The following is a 20,137-nucleotide window of genomic DNA, read 5'->3' on the forward strand; positions in this document are numbered from 1 at the left end:
TGTGATATTGATGAACTGTTCAACCTCCTCATGGGAGCATGAGGTGGCGTTGATATATTTAAACATCACTTTATTAGCTAATCTTGCTTTCTTACTTTCAGATACGTGTTTAAAATTTATAATCTATACTCAGCCTATACCATTCCTCACCCCATCTAACGGTGCAGATGTAGTGAGAGCTGCTGGATCTGAATCAATAAGAGTTGCCTTTTCTCCTGTACCTCTGTACCATACTGTTAGGGAATGAGAACTGAGCTTCACTGATTTTGAAGGAAGGGAGAAGAAATTTAGGGCTTTGTGGACCAAGTAGCTTAAGACTGGTGGTGCAAGGAATGAGCTGCTAGAGGAAGTTGTGGAGGCTGGTACAATTGCAACATTTTAAGAAGTATTTGGATGGGTATATGAATAGGAAGGGTTTGGAAGGATATGGGCTGGGTGCTGGCAGGTGGGACTGGATTGGGTTGGGATGTCTGGTCGGCATGGACGGGTTGGACTGAAGGGTCTGTTTCCGAGCTGTACATCTCTATGACTCTATGTTCTCTTTGGATTGCGAAGATTGTTGGTTCTCTGGGTTGCAAATTGTTGATATCGTTTCTGTTCTTGACAAGTGAGGTCCGAAGGTTCCTTGAAACCAGAGGAACTTTATTGTCTTGGATTTATTTATGTCTTTCCTGCTAAAACAGGCTTTGTAATTGAAGACTTAAAATGCCAGGACATAATAAGCTATGGTAAATGGGATTAGTATAGTTTAGTATTGGTTGATTAGCATAAACATGATGGGCTGAAGGGCCTGTTTCTATGCTGTATGACTTTGACTAATCTAATCTGTTTCCTTCACAGAGGATGTTCACTGCCCTTACCTGATGTAGTGTCCTGGATCACTGAACACTGGTTGCCTGTTTTTAGTGATGGCTTCCATAGCATTGTATGGACCACCTCACCACACCTTCAATCTATTATTCCCAATCTGCTATTAAATCTGTGCTATATTGGATAGATTCTTTATTTTACCTTGTTGATTAGGCTGGATCCTCTCCTATAGCCAGATTGTAGTAGTAGTGAAGCCACCATGTTCCCTTCCTCAGTTCTGCTTTGGAGGATTGCTTCTGGCTTCTGGCTTGGTAAAGTCTGCCACTCTTACTGTGAATTCTTCCTGGCAAGATAAGGAGACAGTTTGCATTTGAGGTTGCATTTTCCAAATCATCTTGACATCTGACATCAAACTTAAATCTGTCATAGTTATTAGTTCACCAAGCAGTGCTGCACTCTGTAGTTATCTCAGCTGAGAATGCATCAGTTCCCTCAAGCTGAGAACACTGCTCATTCGTTGTTTGATTTTTAAAAAATAAATCATGAGGATGTGAGCATCACTGGTTATGTCAGCATTTATTGCTGATTTCTTCCTGCCTTTAAGTAGGTGATAGTGAGCTGCAGCCTTGAACTGCTTCAGTCCATGTGCTTGTAGGTAAAATTCCAGGATTTTGACCAGCGATTCTGAAGGAATGACAATATATTTCCAAGTCAGGATGCTGAGTGGCTTCAAGGGGAACTTGCAGATGCAGTGTACGCATGTATTTGCTGCCCTTAACCTTCTAGATCGAAGCGGTTGTGTGTTTGGAAAGTCTGTGTAAGGGTCCTTTGTCAATTTCTGACATGCATCTTGTAGAAGGTACACAATGATTCTGCTGAGCTTAGTGGAAGTGGATGTTTGTAGATGTAGCACACTGCTTTGTCTGGGATGTATCAACCTTCTTGAGTGTTGTTGAAGCTGCACTCATCCAGGCAAGTGGGGAGTATTTCAATATAGGGCTTATGCCCGAAACGTCGAATTTCCTATTCCTTGGATGCTGCCTGACCTGCTGTGCTTTAACCAGCAACACATTTTCAACAGTATTTCAATATACCCTTGACTAGAACCTTGTACTTAGTGGACAGGTGTTTTGCAGTAGGAGTTGAGTTACTCACTGCGGGATTCTTAGCTTCTGACCTGCAGTTGTAGCCACTGCATTTACATGGCTAATCCAGTTCTGTTTCTAGTCAGTGGTAACCCTTGATTTATGATGATAACATCATATAATGTCAAGCAGTGATCATTAGATTTTCTCATGTTGGAGGTGATCATTGCTTGGCATTTGTATAGCATGAAACTTACTTGCCACTTGTCAGCACAAGCATAGATATTGTTCAGTTCTTGGTGCATTTGGATATGGACTGCTTCAGTATCTGAGGAGTAATGAATGATGCTGAGCATTATGCAACTAACATTGAAACTCTCCAATTCATTCTTATAGTGGAGGGAAAGTCATTGATGAAACAGCTGAGGTCTAATTTTATAACTGATGTGTTTCTTACCCTTGAGAGTCGGACCAATGCCCCAGTTTATTTAATTATTTACTTTAATTATTTTATTATTTAAATGGCTGAGTAATCCATAGAATACATTTGTTTTAGTGGTTCACTGTTATTTATTCTTGTAGCTGAAATCTCTCCAACTGAACTGTTTGCTCCTTCAGATGTTGAGCACAGGCTTGAACAGGCACTATTTATTTTCCAGACGGTCGCACTGCTGTTTCTACTTGTAACTGTTATCGTCAACATCAAACTTATTTTAGATACAAGGAGAGCTGCAGCCGAGGAGGAATTAATAGAAGATTATGGTAAGATTCTGTAAGGTGCTTTATAATGTATTTCCTATGTTAATGTACTACTGTATATAAATACAAACAGTTCATGTGAGATGCAACATGAGAGAGAGAGCAGAATGTGTTCAGTTCTCTATTGAATTGAAGTTTATGTGCAATATGAAGCGAGGTCAGTAATGTGGTTTTGGCTCCTGATGTAATAATACACGGTAAAGATAATGTTTTCCTCTGGAAAATTGTTTGATCTTTCAACCAAATTGGAACCATTTTTATTTAGTAGTACAGGTCAGTGTAGCGTTTTGAATCTAGAACCAGCTCTTTTTCTATCTTTACAGTACAGTCAATGTTAAATATTAATGGGGTGAAAGTTTGATTATAGGGTTTATTAGTAACATTGCAGCTTTGCTGGTCTTTTTAATGTAATTTGTAATTCATTAGGAGTGGCCTGTGCACACCTCAGTGCAGGTAATCATCTAACTGCATGGCTAGGCATACCATCTCTTAAAACTCCAACACACATATAATTTTTGTCAAAAGGTGTGACTCTGAAAGAGCACAGCTGGTCAGACAATATCTGAGGAGCAGGAGAATCGATGTTTCAACCATAAGCTCTTCATCAAGAATGTGTTATAATCTTTGTAAGTTGAAGGAAATTAGTAGAATCTGCTTTGTGATATTACATTGTGTTCTTAAGATTAGAATTTCTAATTTTAACTAAAGAACATGGTATTGGTATGTTAAAACAGAAAGAGGTCATTTGGCCCCTTGTTCCAGTGCTGACTGTTTGATAGTAGCATCAAATTAACCCACTCCCCTCCTCTATCTCTGCAGTCCTTGAATGTTTTCCCCTTCAAATGTTTATCCAATTATCTTTTGAATATTTCTGTTCAATCCATATCCTTCATATTTTTCAAGCAGTGCATTCAGTTCATGGCAATTTGCCTTGTTTATATAAGAGAAATAGTTTCCTCATGCTATCACTAGATATTATACCAATCACCTTAAATCTGCCTCCTCTGGCTACTCATCTCCCTGCCACTGGACCCCCCCTCAAGTGTCATAATCTCTGGATTACTGTCTGAGCCACGTGCTAATTGGCATAGGTATAAGAACATTAGGGAAGTAAACACGTGGCTAAGAGATTGGTGTGGGAAAGAGGGATTCCATTCCATGGGACATTGGCATCAGTTTTGGAACCGGGGGAACTTGTACCGAAGAAACGGTCTCCACCTGAACCGATCTGGAACCAAAAGGATAAATAGGGTGGTCACTAGGACTTTAAACTTGTGAGTCAGAGAAAAGGGAAAACAACAGGGAGTATGGAGTCAAGTCGAAAGATAACCAGCAGGATAGTATGTGTGCAGGCTTTAAGTGCGAGGCCGACTAGGAGTGAAGTAAAAAGGAAGGAAATGTTAAGACATACTACTGGAAGTGATGGAAATCATGAGGATAAGAAAATTAGCATTAAGGTGCTTTACCTGAATGCTTGTAGTATTCAAAACAAAGTAGATGAATTGACAGCATAAATCATCTGAATGATGATGATGTGGTAGGCATCACAGAGGCATGGTTGCAGGGGGTTCAGGACTGGCAGTTAAACATCCAAGGATTTACAACTTACCGAAAAGAGGGAGGAGGTTAGTGCGGGCAGGGTTGCCATGATTGCTAAGATTGAAATTAAATCTGTGGCACTGAATGTCATAGGGTCGGATGATGTGGAGTCTGTATGGGTGGAATTGAGGAACCACAAAGGCAAAAAAACCCATAATGGAAGAAATGTGCAGACTTTCCAGCCGTGGGCAGGACCAGGGGTGCAAGGTGTACCAGGAAAGCAATAGGGCATGTCAGAAAGGCAAGGTCACAGTGATCATGGGGGGGCTGCAGTATGCAAATAGACTGGGTGAATAATGTTGCTAATGAATCCAAAGAAAAGGAATTCATGGAATGCTTACAAGATGGCTTTTTGGAACAGCTTGTGATGGAGCCCACAAAGGAGCAGACTATTCTGGACTTAGTGCTATGTAATGAGCCAGACTTGATAAAAGATCTTAAAGTAAGGGTACGCTTAAGAGACAGCGATTATAATATGGTAGAGTTCAGTCTGTAGTTTGAAAGAGAGAAGGCAAAATCAGGTGTAATGGTGTTACAGTTAAATAAAGGTAATTACAGGGCCATGAGAGAGGAACTGATGAAAATCGACTGGAAGCAGAGCATAGCGGGGAAGACAGTACAGCAACAATGGCAGAAGTATCTGGGTGTAATTGAGGACACAGTACAGAGGTTCATCTCAAAGAAAAGAAAGATTATCGGGGTGGGGGGGAATTAGACAGCCATGGCTGATAAAGGAAGTCAGGAAATGTATCATAGAAAAAGAGAGAGCCTATAAAGTGGTCAAGAGCACTGGGAAATCAGAAGATTGGGAAGACTACAAAAACAAACAGGATAACAAAGATAGAAATATGGAAGGAGAGGATCAAACCTGAAGGTAAGCTAGCCAGTAATATTAGAAATGATAGTAAAAGTTTCTTTCAATACATAGGAAACATACGAGAGGCAAAAGTAAAAATTGGGCCGCTCCAAATTGATGCAGGAAGGCTAGTGGTGAGACATAAGGAAATAGCTGAAGAACTCAATAAGTACTTTCTGTCAGTCTTCAAGTGGAAGAAATGAATAATATCCCAACAATTAAGGAGAGGTCAAGGGGCAGAGTTGAGTATGCTAATATTACAAAAGAGAAAGTACTAGAAAAGCTAAAAGGTTTAAAAATTGATAAATCTCCTGGCTCCGATGGGCTACATCCTAGAGTTTTGAGGGAGGTGGCTGAAAAAATAGCGGAAGCGTTGGTTGTAATCCTTAAATCACTGGAGTCGGGGAAAGTCCCAGCTGGTTGGAAAATTGCTGTTGTAACCCCCTTCTTCAAGGAAGGATCAAGATAAAAGATGGAAAACTTATAGGTCGATTAACCTAACCTCGGTTTTAGGCAAAATTGTAGAATCTATCATTTAAGGATGAGATTTCTAAATTTTTGAAAGTGCAGGGTCGGATTAGAACAAGTCAAAATGGATTTAGTAAGGGGAGGTTTTTCCTGACAAACCTGTTCGAATTCTTTGAAGAGGTAACAAGTAGGTTAGACCAGGGAAACCCAGTGGATTTTATCTATCTAGACTTCCAAAGGCCTTTGATAAGTTGCTTTACGGGAGGTTGCTGAATAAGATGAGGGCCTATGGCATTCGAGGTGAGCTACTGGCATGGATTGGAGATTGGCTGTCTGACAGAAGGCAGAGAGTTGGGATAAAAAGGTTCTTTTTTGGAATGGCAGCCGGTGACATGTGGTGTTCCGCAGTGTTGTGTTGGGGCCGCATCAGTTCACTTTATATATTAATGATCTAGATGAAGGGACTGGGGGCATTTTGTTGGAGTTTGCAGATGATATGAAGTCAGGCAGACAGGTAGATAGTTCTGAGGAGGTGGGGAGGCTGCAAAAAGATTTAGACAGTTTAGGAGAGTAGTCCAAGAAATGGCTGATGAAATTCAATGTGAACAAATGTGAGGTCTTGCACTTTGGAAAAAAGAATATAGGCATGGACTATTTTCTAAACAGTGAGAAAATTCATAAAGTCAAAGTACAAAGGGATCTGGGAGTGCTGGCCCAGGATTCTCTCAAGTTTGATTTGTAGGTTGAGTCCATGGTTAAGAAAGCAAATGTAATGTTGTCATTTATCTCTAGAGGATTTGAATATAAAAGCAGCAATGTGCTACTGAGATTTTATAAAGCTCTGGTTAGGCCCCATTTAGAATACTGTGTCCCGTTTTGGACCTCACACCTCAGGAAGGACATACTGGCACTGGAGTAAAAACAATGACTGCAGATGCTGGAAACCAGATTCTGGATCAGTGGTGCTAGAAGAGCACAACAGTTCAGGCAGCATCCAACAAGCAGCGAAATCGACGTTTAGTGCAAAAGCCCTTCATCAGGAATAAAAGATGAAGGGCTTTTGCCCGAAATGTCGATTTCGCTGCTCGTTGGATGCTGCCTGAACTGCTGTGCTCTTCCAGCACCACTGATCCAGAATACTGGCACTGGAGCGTGTCCAGTGGAAATTCGCAAGGGTGATCCCTAGGATGGTAGGCCTAACATACGATGAATGGCTGACAATCCTGGGATTGCATTCATTCAAGTTAGAAGGTTGAGGGGAGATCTAATAGAAGTTTACAAGATGATGCATGGATTAGAAAGGGTGGATGCTGGGAATTTGTTTCCGTCAGGCGGGGATGTAGGACCAGTGAGCACAGCCTTAGAATTAGAGGGGGTCAATTTAGAACGGAAATGAGAAGGCATTTCTTCAGCCGGAGAGTGGTGGGCCTGTGGAATTCATTGCCGTGGAGCGCATTGGAGGCCGAGATGTTAAATGTCTTTTAAGGCAGAGATTGATAAATTCTTAATCTCGCAAGGAATTTAGGATACGGGGAGAGTGCGGGTAAGTGGCATTGAAATGCCCATCAGCCATGATTGAATGGCAGAGTGGACTCGATGGGTCGAATGGCCTTACTTCCACTCCTATGTCTTATGGTCTTCTGGTCTAATATTAGGATAAGAGATCAACCATTTAGGACTGAGATAAGACATTTTTCAACACATACAGTTATGAATGTTAGAAATTCTATACCCCAGAGATTTGGCTTGGTAACCATATGGCCTACATCAGTTCCAATTTATAATATTCTTGAACGCTGCGTTTCATGTGATGTAGAATCCAATTTCAATTTGTTCATTAATTGTAGTCCTATAATCATTATTATGCCTTCCACTATTTTTGTACTGTTTGTGTTGACATGTTGGTGAGTGCCATGGTAGCTATGCCGTCCAGTTAGTGTGTGAGGATGCTCACAATCAAACATTAACTGTGATACAAGCATCATACAAGATTTCATAGAATCCCTACAGCAGAAAGAGGCCACTTGGCCCATTGAGATTTCTCTGACCCTCAGAAAAACATCCCACTGAGACCCACCTATCCTTGTAATCCTGCACTTACCATGATTAATCCTTGCACATCCCTGGACACCATGTCGCAACTTACTATGTAACCAATCCACATAACCTGCACATCTTTGGACTTTAATCATCTACAACTTGATGGCAGGAAGACAGTTTACTTTTGTATAGTAAATCTGCAGTAAAAACATTATCTGAATTTGAATTACTTACTATAACCTTTTCCATGCCAAATAACTGTTTTTTGACATCTCTCAGATCTTTGGTTTTGTTACTGATCATTGCTTGGGAGATTGAGAGGTCAAAACCCACCAGTGTGAGATTTAAACTCAGAATTCTTTAAGGAAGAAAAAAACTGACCTCAGTAAAAGTGACAGTGAAGCTGTAAGATTATTGTTTATTAAAAACCAAGGAACCATCATCCGTCAGCAGTCTAGCCTATATGTCTCACAGTCTTTCACTGAAGTGGTTGAGTTCTAGCTGCCTTCTGAAGTGACTTAGAAGTGCTTCAATCGAATCAAACAGCTTTAAAAAGTCTCTAACTACCATGACCTTCTCAGGGATTTTGGGATATCCAGCAATGTCCTAAAAATGGATATTGTGCAGTTTACTATTCCAGAGGTAGCTATTGTGTAAATCTCAATTCTACTTATTTACAGGTGGTATATTATGGATTTGGTTTAAACGACTTATTGTCTTATTTTTATGTCAGATAATGTCATACCTAATATGGAAACTGCTCGCAGACCATCACATGGCCGGAAGGTCCTGGACATTGAAGTCTATTCCAGCAGATCAAAAGTCTATGTTGCTGTTGATGGAACAACAGTAAGTGCCATTTCAATGCTTCATTTAATCTTATGACCACACTCCTTCACAACTGTAATATTATTCCTAATTGTACGTAAGAGAATAATTATGGGAAGCTGAGCTCTTTTGTCAGTTTAAGATAATGAAATAGTTAATAAACATATTGAAACTTTAATTTCGTTTTCGCTTTGTATCAGGTTTCAAGTATCATGAAATAGCATTCTTATTTTGCTTGGGAGGAAGATGCCATCATGCTGTATTCCTTGTTGATCCAGTAGATGCCCTTTCATATTTTAACGTTGTAGGTCCTTGAGGATGAAGTCAAAGAGCAAGGTCGAGGAATACACGTTATTGTTTTGAATCAAGCTACGGTAAGTAAACTGCACAAGGAAAGCTGAAACTTCATCCATCCACATAACACAAATATTTTGTGTCTAGTTTCACATGCTATCAGGGTATGACACCATCCAGGAGGGAGGCCATTTGGGCCGTCGTTCCTGTGTTGACAGTTTGGTAGCTGAATCAAATTAACCTACTCCCTCCAGGCCAATCATGTTTCTCTTTTCAAATGTCTATCCAATTCTTTTCTGAATATTTCTATTCAATCTAGTTCCATCATTTCTCTATGCAGCACATTCTCGCTTATGATAACTTGCCTTGTTTATATAAAAGAAATAGTTTCCCAGTGCTATCACTGGGTCTGTCAGCTTAAATCCACCTTCTCCAGTTACTGATACTGAAAACAATTTTCCATGCTGTATTGAGCCACTCGTGATTTCTATGCCCTCCGCTGAATCTTTTTGGTTCATCAGCAATACATACAACAAGGTCAAGAGAATATAAAGAAAATGTAAATATAAAGACTTTCTAGGATTTTTTGACTGATTGCAAATTACATGACAGTATGTCAAGGTTTGTCGAATTATGAAAGAATGGATACCAGCAGACAGAGTAGATAGGAAACAGAGTGATTTGAAAGAGGGACCTTAGATACAAGGTTAAAGCTAAGATTCAGAATAGAGGGCAGGAGAAAGTCATGAGGCTTTAGAATCCACTTCAAGGTTTTGTGGTTGAAGTAGAAAATGTCAACATTTTAGGATCAGGTTTGAAAGGTTTTGAAAGAAAGAGGATTACAGGTCCAGGTGAGTAAACTTCATTAGAATTTCTTTTGTTCATCTGAAGGATGAATGCAGATGGACTGGTTGAACCTGTTTCCATGTTGTGTATTCTGGTTTATATGTACACATTATCACAGACGGTTTGTGATACCCAAACTTCTTTCAGAGTCAAAGATAGTAATATCATTAAGCACTTTTTATCTGTGAAATAAAAAAGATAGTAAGGCCTTTGTTAAAGCAGAACTTCAATTTTCATATAGTGCCCTTCACATCGTCAGGATGTTCCCAAAATGCTTCACGGCCAACACTTACCGTGAGGGAAGTTCTGTGCTTGAATCACCATGTTTCCATTCACTAGAAACCGTCTTCAGTTTAGAAGAGGTATGCTCAATAAATAAAATTCTGTTCAAACTCTATAAATAGTATCAATGAGAGAGACAGAGTTTGTAAAATTTGTATTACTTTGTATTACCAGTACATGCAAACTTGCTACGAAAAAAGGGATAATAATCTCTCTTTGTGCATGGTTGTCACTGTGTCTTCAGAGAGACCAACTTTTGATGCTAAAGTAAGTCCAAGGCAAATCCTTCTGTATGTGACATTGTTTTGCCACAAATTTCATGGAGAGAGGTTTCAAGAATACAATTGGAATATAAACTGAGTGGCAATGTATCTGATTTAATCAGTGGAGTCTGCAGAAAGAATCATTATTATCTGAATTGAAGTGGGATGTAAAAGTGTTTATGGAGTAAGGAGAAAATAAAATGGGATGGAACCCAGTGCAAGGAAAATAATTTACTGTAATCTTTCCTGCATCTATTTTTGTGTTTTAAAGTTGTAGATATAAATCTGCAAGCTATATATTTCTATTCGTCCTAATTTGTTGTGGCACTTAGCGAGTTTTGAGAAGATTTGTAGCTCAGGTTGAGGTTCTGAATATAAGTTTGCTCACTGAGCTGGAAGGTTCCAGACATTTCGTCACCCTAGTAGCTAACATCTTCGGTGGGCCTCCGGGCAAAGCACTATTGATAATTCCTGCTTTCTATTTATACGTTTGGGTTTCTTTGGGTTGGTGATGTCATTTCCTGTGGTGACATCATTTAATGTGATGCCATTTCCTGTTTTTTTTCTCAGGTAGTGGAAGATGGGGTTTAACCCGATGTGTTTGTTGAGAGAGTTCCAGTTGGAATGCCATGCTTCTAGGAATTCTCTGTTTGGCTTTTCCTAGAATGGATGTGTTGTCCCAGTCAAAGTTGTGACACTATTGAAAAATATTAGTATGGGCCTTTTATTAGTGAGCTTTTGCTATTGGAGATGTAGTGGACAGTGAAGAAGGTTACCTCAGAATACAACAGGATCTTGATCAGATGGGGCAATGGGCGTAGGAGTGGCAGATGGAGTTTAATTTATCTAATTATGAGGTGCTGCATTTTGGAAAGGGAAATCAGAGCAGGACTTATACAAGTCCGAGGGAGTATTGCTGAACAAGGAGTCCTTGGAGTGCAGTTCCTTGAAAGTGGAGTCATAGGTAGATATGATAGTGAAGAAGGCATTTGGTATACTTGCTTTATTGGTCGGTGCATTGAATGTAGGTGTTGGGAGGTCATGTTGTGGCTGTACAGGCCATTGATTCAGCCACATTTGGAGTATTGCGTGCAATTCTAGTCTCCCTCCTATAGGAAGGATGTTGTGAAACTTGGAAAGGTTAAGAAAAGATTTACAAGAATGTTGCCAGGGTTGGAGGGTTTGAGCTATAAGGAGAGGCTGAATTGACTGGGGCTATTTTCCCTGGAGTGTTGGAGGCTGAGGGGTGACCTTGAAGAAGTTTATAAAATCTTGAGGGGCCTGGATAGGGTAAATTTTCCCTGGGGTGGGGGAGTTCAAAATGAGAGGGCATAAGTTTAAGGCGAGGGTGGAAAAGATACAAAAGAGAGCTAAGGGGCAACCTTTTCATACAGAGGGTGTGCATGCATGGAATGAGCTGCCAGAAGAAGTGGGGAACCTGGTCCCAATACTTCATTTAAAAGGCACCTGGATGGGTGTATGAATAGGAAGTGTTCAGAGGGATATGGGCCAAATGCTGGTAAATGGGAGTGGATTTAGATAGGAAATCTGGTTGGCATGGATGAGTTGGACTGAAGGGTCTGTTTCTGTGGTGTATACCTCTGACAGTATGACTCTTATCTTTAGATTTCTAATTTCCCCAAGTAAATCACTGTGATTTAGTGTAGTAACCTTACTTAGTATCATTGACTGACTGAATCTATTCAGCTCGGTCATTAACTGCAAATGTAGAAACATTCAAAAGAAGGTCTCTGTAATCAAGGATCAGATTGACAACCTGTACTATGGTTATTTGTATCCTTAATATACTTGTACTGAATCTAAAACCCTGATTGGTGTAAATTGTTAACATTTTTATTCTTTCATGTTGCTGGAATTGTTTATATTTGTTGCCAGTCTGAATAAATGGCTTTCTGAGCCATCTTAGAAGGCACTGAAGAGTCAACTGCATTGTTATGTGTCTGAAGTTTCATGTAGACCAGACTGGGTAAGGATGGAGGATGTCATTTCTTAGAGAATAGAATCAGACGATTTCTCCAAACAAAAAGATGATAATTGTTATGATCACTGTGTAACTGAGACTAGCTATATATTCCAAACTTAGTGCCTGGTGGATTTTAAATTCAGCTACTATCATGGAATTTCCTAATGTCCCCAAAGCATTAGCCTGGGCCTCTGAATTACCAGTGCAGTAGCATTACCACTCACCCCTGCTTAACTCAATCAAACTCATCTTCGCAGGTGCAGATCCCATTATTCTAATTCTTGAGTTACATTTTAGGAAGAAAATCTTCTAAAAAGTCTTTTTTTAAAAAAACCCTATCTACATTTGTGTATGATTTTGCTGAAAATGTGTCAGTTGTGAATTAAGTGGTTGCCGTGCATATTATACTGTATGGGCTCAATTGGAGACTGTCTCCCTTAATGTAAATAAACGTCTTCTCCATGTGCAGTGGAAAACTTCCTGAAATCTCTTCATTTTCATGTTTTTTTGCCTTTTTAGCAAGTGCATTTGATGTGTAGTCAGTCTATAGTTGATTAAGAGAGTGATGAAAACTGTTATGTTCCAATGTATATTCAGGACTGATAATTTTAAATATTTAAGATGTAAGTGGTTTTGAAATCTTATTGAATACCTTTCTGTAGTACTAGTGGTGCAAACGATAGCAAATTATTTTTTTTCTCTCTGAGCAGGGTCATGTGATGGCTAAACGTGTATTTGATACGTATTCACCCCATGAAGACGAAGCAATGATCTTATTCTTAAATATGGTCTCTCGTGGAAGAATACTTCTATTTACTATCAAGGTCAGTATAATTCAACATCATACAAATATACATATGGCAGAGTAAAAGTTTTTTTAAACTTTATTTTGGTTGAAGAGTGGCCACTTTAAACTTGCAAGTGAGCAAAGTAGAACCATTTCCTAAGATTTGCAAGTGTAGGAACACCTGAAGAAAGTGCCATAAATTAAAACAAGTGAATATTCAACATTGGAAAATATATTCAATGGGATTGGTTCCTGATTAACAATGGCAAAGGTTTCTGGAAATTGTACAGTTAAAATTCCAATTCATGTGGATGATTTGACTTCCCTCTGGGTCAGATTTGGAGATGCCGGTGTTGGACTGGGGTGTACAAAGTTAAAAATCACACAACACCAGGCTATAGTCAACAGGTTTATTTGGATGCAATAGCTTTTGGAGCGCTGCTCCTTCATTGCATAATCACTAGTGCTTCCAAATAAGCCTGTTGAACTATAACCTGGTGTTGTGTGATTTCTAACTCTGGGTCTGGCTTTTCTAGGTTTGGGTCTGTCTCCAAAATGTCAACATGATGAATCTGAATCTGTCATTTGGCCGCCTTCAGATGTCTTCTAACAGTGACACTGTCTTTGCTTCTTATTTTTTTCATCTTTAACTTCTGATGTACCAGTAATGGAATCACCGAATGCTACGACTCATCATTTGGTCACTTGGCCTTTTATGTAGATATTGAGCAAGACCTAATCTTGTCTAGCTTCACTTCCCTTCATTTTGCCTGACTTAGGAGTTTATACGGTGGAGTTTTTTTTAATTGTTGCTCTCTTCTCTCATACAAACATGATAAGCCATTTGTGGCTGAGACTGCTGCAAAGAAAAGCCATGAATGTGAATGATGTCTTTCATTTCTTGTATTTTGGGTAAAGGAGAGTTAAAACTGAAACTTAAAGGCTTTATTCTTCGCAATAAGCAGAACTGTTGTAAATCTTTCCCATCTATAACAACATGCACTATAAGTGTAGATTTAGGAGTGGAATTAGGCCATTCAGCCCATTGAGTCTGCTCTGCCTTTTGATCATGACTGATATGTTCCCCACCCCCAGGCTTCTGCCTTCTACCCATAACCCTTGATTGTCTTATTAATCAAGAACCTATCTTTCTCTGTATGAAATACACTTAATGACTTGGCCTCCACAGCCCCCTGCAGCAGTGGGTTCCACAGATTAGCCACCCTATGGCTGAAGAAATTATTTCTCATTTGAATTTTATAGGATCGTCCCTTCACTCTGAAGCTGTGCACACAGATCAGTCTCTGCTCTTAGTGGAAAGATCTTTTCCATATCCACTCCATCTAGGCCTCTCAGTATTCTGCAAGTTTCAATCAGATCGCTGTCATCCTTCCAAACTCCATTGAGTGTAGACCCAAAGTTCTCAAATACTCCTCTTATGACAACTCTTCGTCCCCAGGATCCTCCTCCTAAGCTTCCTCTGGACTCCCTCTAACATCAGCACATCATTCCTTAGATACGAGGCCCAAAACCGCTCGCAGTGTTCCAAATGCCTGACCAGAGCCTTGCAACCTCAGCATTACATCTGTCCTCGTGTATCTTAGTCATCTTGAGATGAATGCTAATTTCCTATTTGCTTTCCAAATGGCCAACAAAACTTGCATGTTAACCTTAAGAGAATCTTGGACGAGGATTCCAAAGTCCCTTTATGTTTCAGATTTTTGAAGTATTTTCCTGATTTGAAAATAATCTATGCCATGCACATTTTCCCTAATTGTATTCCATCTGCCACTTGTTTGCCCATTTTCCTAGCCTTATGCAGCCTCCCTGCTTCCCAAATACTACCTTCTCCTCCAGCTATGTGTTATATCTAGAAACTTAGAAACCCTGTTCCAGTTCCCTTGTCGAAGCCATTATTGTATAACATGAATTGTTGGGGTCCCAATACTTGCCCCCGTGGAACTCTAGTAGTCACCGACTGTCATCTGGAAAAAGCCTTTTTTATTTGTACTCTCTGCCTTCTGCCAGTCAGCCAAACCTCTATCCATGCCAGTACCTCACCCCGAACACCATGGGCTCTTATTTAGCAGCATCCTTTGCGGCACCTTGTCAAAGACCTTTTAGAAATCCGAATAAAGCGCGTCCACTGGCTCTCCCTTGTCTAACTTGCTCATTACCACCTCAAAGAATTCTAATAGATTTGTCCAAAGACTGCTCCTTGACGTGCTGACTCAGCCGTGTTCTGCCATGTACTTCCATGTACTCTGTAATCTCATCTCTAATAATGGACTCTAAAATCTTATCAATGGCTCCGGTTAGGCTAACTGGTCTCTCGTTTGTTGTCTGGGGCCTTCTTCCCTCTTTAAACAGGGGTGTTACATTAACCATTTACCAGTCCTGTATGACCCTCCCTGACTAAGTGATTTGTGAAGTATCACTACCAATGCCTTCACAAATCTCCTCAGCCATCTCCTTCAGAATCCTGGGATGCAGTCCATCTGGTCTAGATGATTTATCCACTTTCAGACCTTTTCAGTTTCCCCAGCACCTTCTCCTTACTAATAGCCTCTACACTCACCTCTGACCCTTGTCTGTTTCGAAGTTCCAGTATGCTGCCGGTATCTTCCAACGTGAAGACTAGTGCAAAATACCTGTTCAGTTCTTCTGCTATTTCTTTATTCCCTATTGCTACTTCTCCAGCCTCAATTTCCACTCTTGCTTCTTTCATCCTTTCATTATATCTAAGAATCACTTACAATCTTCTTTTATATTACGAGCTAGCTTACCCTCATTTCATTACCCCCATAGCATTTTTAAATTGTCCTAAAGCTTCTAAATGCTTCCCAATTCTCTGGCTTCCCACTAATCTTCACCACATTGAATGCTTTTTCTTTTGTTTTTATGCTGTCTCTGACTTCTCTTGTCAGCCATGTTTGCCTCGCGCTCTCCAGGGTGTTTCTCCTTGGGATGAATTTCTGCTGTGTCTGCCGAATTACTCCCCAAAATGCTGACCACTGCTGCTCCACCATCTTCCTTGCCACACCTGGTTATGGTAGTTTCTATTTTACTTTGTCATTTAAATTCTTTTCTTATAACCAGCCCTAAAGTAATTCAGACATAAAGTGGTTTGAAACCATAAATTAAACCGTTCCAATTTGACTTGCAGTGTCGATGGTTTTTCACTAATGGATCTTTTCTATAATTTTCAGAAATTGCTAGGATTCATTTGTATGTGATCCTAAAATTTGAGCTTTTAACAAACGATGAGTGTTGTTTGGTGTATGAACTGTGCTCCTGTTCTGTCTTTGTTGTATTGTGGGACATGCCGTCACTGGATGGGGCTACATTTATTGTCCGTTCCTAGCTGCCGTTGAGAAGATGGTGGAGAACTTCCTACCCTGAACTATTGTGTGTAGATCCACAATGCCTCTGGGGAATTTGAGGATTTTGAAGCGATGACAATGAAGGGATGTTGTATTTTCAGGTCAGGTTGGTGAATGGCTTGAGAGAAAATTGCAGGTGGTGGTATTCTCATGTATATGCTGTCCTAGTCCTTCTAGATGGCTATAGTTCTGGGCTTGCAAGGTGCAGTCCAAAGGATGTCTAAAAATTTCTGCAGCGCATCTTGTAGATAGAGTGCGCGCGCACACTGCTGCTACCGAGTGTCAATGGTGGGATGACTGAATGTTTATGAATGTTGTGAAACTTGAAATATAGAAACATAGGAACAGGAGGAGGCCATTTGGCCCTGCGAGTCTGCTCCGCCACTCATCACTAACATGGCTGACCGTCAAACTCAATTAGTGTAGTCTTGCTTTCTTCCCATAACCTTTGGTCCCATTCGCCCCAAATGCTACATCTAATTGTCTCTTAAATACGTTCAGTGCTTTTTTGGCATTAACTACTTCCTGTGGTAATGAATTCCACAGGCTTACCACTGTTTGGGTGAAGAAATGTCTCCTCATTTCTGTCTTAAGTGGTCCACTCTGAATCCTCAGACTGTGACCCCTGGTTCTGGGCACACTCACAAGATTGGGATACAGACAGACTTTAACCTCACATCTTTAATGCACTGTCTGAACTGAGATGGCATCTTTTGTTATAAAACCTCAAGTTATCTTGAGAATATGTCTTAAAAAAAGTTATTGGATTTACATATTAAAGAACCGAAACCAGCAAACCCATTCTATAAGATGAAAGATTTAATTTAGATTTGTTCAATATATCATTTCAGCTGCATGACACTGTAACCTTTTGCTAAAAATTCTGTGTCTTAAGATCCTGCTTTACAGCCACCTGATGAAATAGTGCTTTGAAAGCTAGTGCCTCCAATTAAACCTGTTAGACTATAGCCTGGTGTGTGATTTTTAACTTTGTCCTCCCCAGTTCGACACCGGCTCCTCCAAATCATAGTTACACAGGTTAAATTATCCAGCAGAGGGTGCTATATACCTAAGCCAAGGTTAATTTGAACCTATAATGGAATCCCACTACAGAGGAACATCGATTATCCAACATTCGATTCTCTGAATTTCGGATTATCCAAACAAGATTGTAAGGTCCCAAATGCATAGCTAAATTATGTTATCTGGCATTCGATTAACCGAGTGAAATATTCCCTGTCTGTGGCCTTTGGATAATCTAGATTCCTCTGTGTACTGATGTCTTCTATAGTATGGGGTAGTGCAGATCAGTCGTGAGCATCCAAGTATTCGTGTTAAATAAGCTTAATCCAGTGTGGTAGCAATAAAGGGTATGACATTTGACCTTAACCACGTCCAAATCATTTAGCTGCTGGCCGTCCAATTTCTCCTGCTGATGATTAGCCATTTATTAAATCTGTTTAAAACATTCTATAAAGTTGGTAATAGAGTCAGATACATTGCTGCATGTGCTTGACAAGGTTACAGTCATTGCCTGGACCAGGTCAACTTTAATTTTTACTGAATGTTATGAACCTAGTTTGTACTTTCAAAATGCCCCACAAACTCCGCAGCTCGCCTCAACTATGCCAGTACATTTTCTACTTTCCTGGCTTCTGCAAATGCAACCATAAACCTCCCCCCAACTACAAATGCAGCCACCCATTTCTCAAAAAGCTGTGAATTGTAATTTTTTTTTTCTGTCTTTGTTCATTCATGGAACCTGTCTCTTTCTAAACCGTTTCATGGGTTACTTGAGACAGTCACATCTCTGTTGATTTGGAATCACATGTAGACCATATCAGGTAAGGATGGCAGATTTCTTCCCTAAAGGAGCAGATGGGAAGTGATCCGATTGGAAACAAAAATAACACCATCACTCACACTATGATCTCAAGATATGATCCCTGTGTACCCTGTTGTAAGGAGTGCCAGTAAAGCAGGGTACCATTATCCTTAAAATGTGAACTTTAATCTTGTCATAGATGTAACAAAGTTGTATCCAAACTTGTTTCTCTAACTTAATATTTCCCTTATTCTTTGTTTTTCATTACATTTATTCATGAGTATATCCTGATAGTTCAGAATGGCACTGGGGAGAACTAGAAAAAGGAAAAGATAAAAACTGGGAAAATCCATCGGCCAAAGTTTATTGAAGAATACCTCTGACCTTCATTATCCTTCGTGTCAAGTATGGCATCACTTGCAAATTCTCACCCAAGCCGTTCACCAGCCTGACTTGGAATTATAGCATTGTTCCTTCAGTGTGACTGGGTCAAAGTACTGGAATTCTTTTCCTAAGGGAATTCTTGTCTTCCTAAAGCACATGAACTGCAGCGATTCAAGAAGGCAGCTCATCACCACCTTCTTGAGGGTAACTGGGGATGGGTGATAAATGCTGGCCAGCTAGTGATGCCCACATTCTCATGAATGAATTCTTTCAAATGTCATGGTTTGAAATAGGGAGCAGTTGATGCTTTTTGTTCATTCTTCAAATATTCAAGTTTGAGTAAAAGGTTCTGTGCTAGACACTGAGTTTGACTACGTTCTGGTCTAAATGCACAAAAGGCACCAGTTGAGGTGCAGACAATCTAAACTGTCCTAACTCTGTACTAGCAAAAGATAGAAAATGCCCCCACTGTAAGGGCTTGATATCTGTCTTGATTGATCCTGTGTTTTCCCAAGCTTGGCTTTAAATTGCTTTGGTTGAAATTGAAAAAGTGAGGACTGCAGATGCTGGAGATCAGAACTGAAAAATGTGTTGCCGGAAAAGCGCAACAGGTCAGGCAGCATCAAAGGAACAGGGGAATCGATGTTTCGGGCATTCCTGAAGAAGGGCTTATGCCCGAAAGGTCGATTCTCCTGCTCCTTTGATGCTGCCTGACCTGTTGCGCTTTCTTCAGCTTGGTTGAAATTGAAGTCTACCATTAAAATCAGAGTAACCTACTAGTGTAATCTATTTATACTCTGACCCTTCCACAGCAATTTTGCCAGGTAAAATGTCATTTTACACCTTGTACTTCATTCTTTACAGCCTCTAGCAACTTACTGTTTTCAAGTTCTAATTTTATCAAGAATGGCTTAGACCATAAGATAGAGGAGCAGGTATTAGGCCATTAAACCCGTCAAGTCTGCTCTGCCATTCAGTTATGGCTGATACATTTCTCAATCCCATTCTCTTGCTTTCTCTCCACAACCCTTGCTTTCCTTGATAATCACAAACCTATCTATCTGTGTCTTAAATACACTCAATTACCTGGCTTCCTCAGACTTCTGTGACAGTGAATTTCATACATTCACCATTCTCTGGCTGAAGAAGTTTCTCCTTCTTTCCGTTCTGAAGGTTTTCCAGTTACACTCAGGCTGTGTCCTCTGATTCTAGTCTCTCTACCAATGGAAACATGTTCCCAATATCTACTTTGTCCAGGCCATTCGGTATTCTGTACATTTCAATTAGATCCCCCTCATCCTTTTAAAATCCATCAAGTATCAAGCCAGCATTCCCTCATGTGCTAAGCTTTTCATTGCTGCGACCATTCTCATGAACCTCCTCTGAACATGCTCCAGGGCCAGTAAATCTTTCCAGAGATATGGGGCCCACATCTGCGCAAAATACTCCAAATATGGTCTGACCAGAGCCTTTTAGAGCGTCAGAAATACATCCCTGCTTTTATGTTCAAGTACTCTCAACGTAAATGCCATCATTGCATTTGCCTTCCTAATTACTGACTCACCCTGCAAGTTTACCTTGAGAAAATCCTGGACTAGAACTCCCAAGTCTCTTTGCACTTCAGATTTCTGAATTTCCTCCCCA

At 40.1% G+C, this 20,137-nt stretch overlaps 1 protein-coding gene across 1 annotated transcript in view; it reads left to right on the top strand.

Moving 5' to 3' along the window:
• Positions 1-20,137, top strand: part of pomgnt1 (protein O-linked mannose N-acetylglucosaminyltransferase 1 (beta 1,2-)) — a 59,365-nt gene that overhangs the window by 4,159 nt on the left and 35,069 nt on the right. The window contains exons 2-5 of the mRNA XM_060829847.1: positions 2,555-2,657; positions 8,351-8,466; positions 8,754-8,819; positions 12,825-12,938. Of these exons, the coding sequence (XP_060685830.1) occupies positions 2,555-2,657; positions 8,351-8,466; positions 8,754-8,819; positions 12,825-12,938 (399 nt within the window). The remainder of the gene's footprint in view (positions 1-2,554; positions 2,658-8,350; positions 8,467-8,753; positions 8,820-12,824; positions 12,939-20,137) is intronic.

Source organism: Hemiscyllium ocellatum, chromosome 9 (assembly GCF_020745735.1).
Source record: "Hemiscyllium ocellatum isolate sHemOce1 chromosome 9, sHemOce1.pat.X.cur, whole genome shotgun sequence".
Taxonomy (NCBI): Eukaryota; Metazoa; Chordata; class Chondrichthyes; order Orectolobiformes; family Hemiscylliidae; genus Hemiscyllium; species Hemiscyllium ocellatum.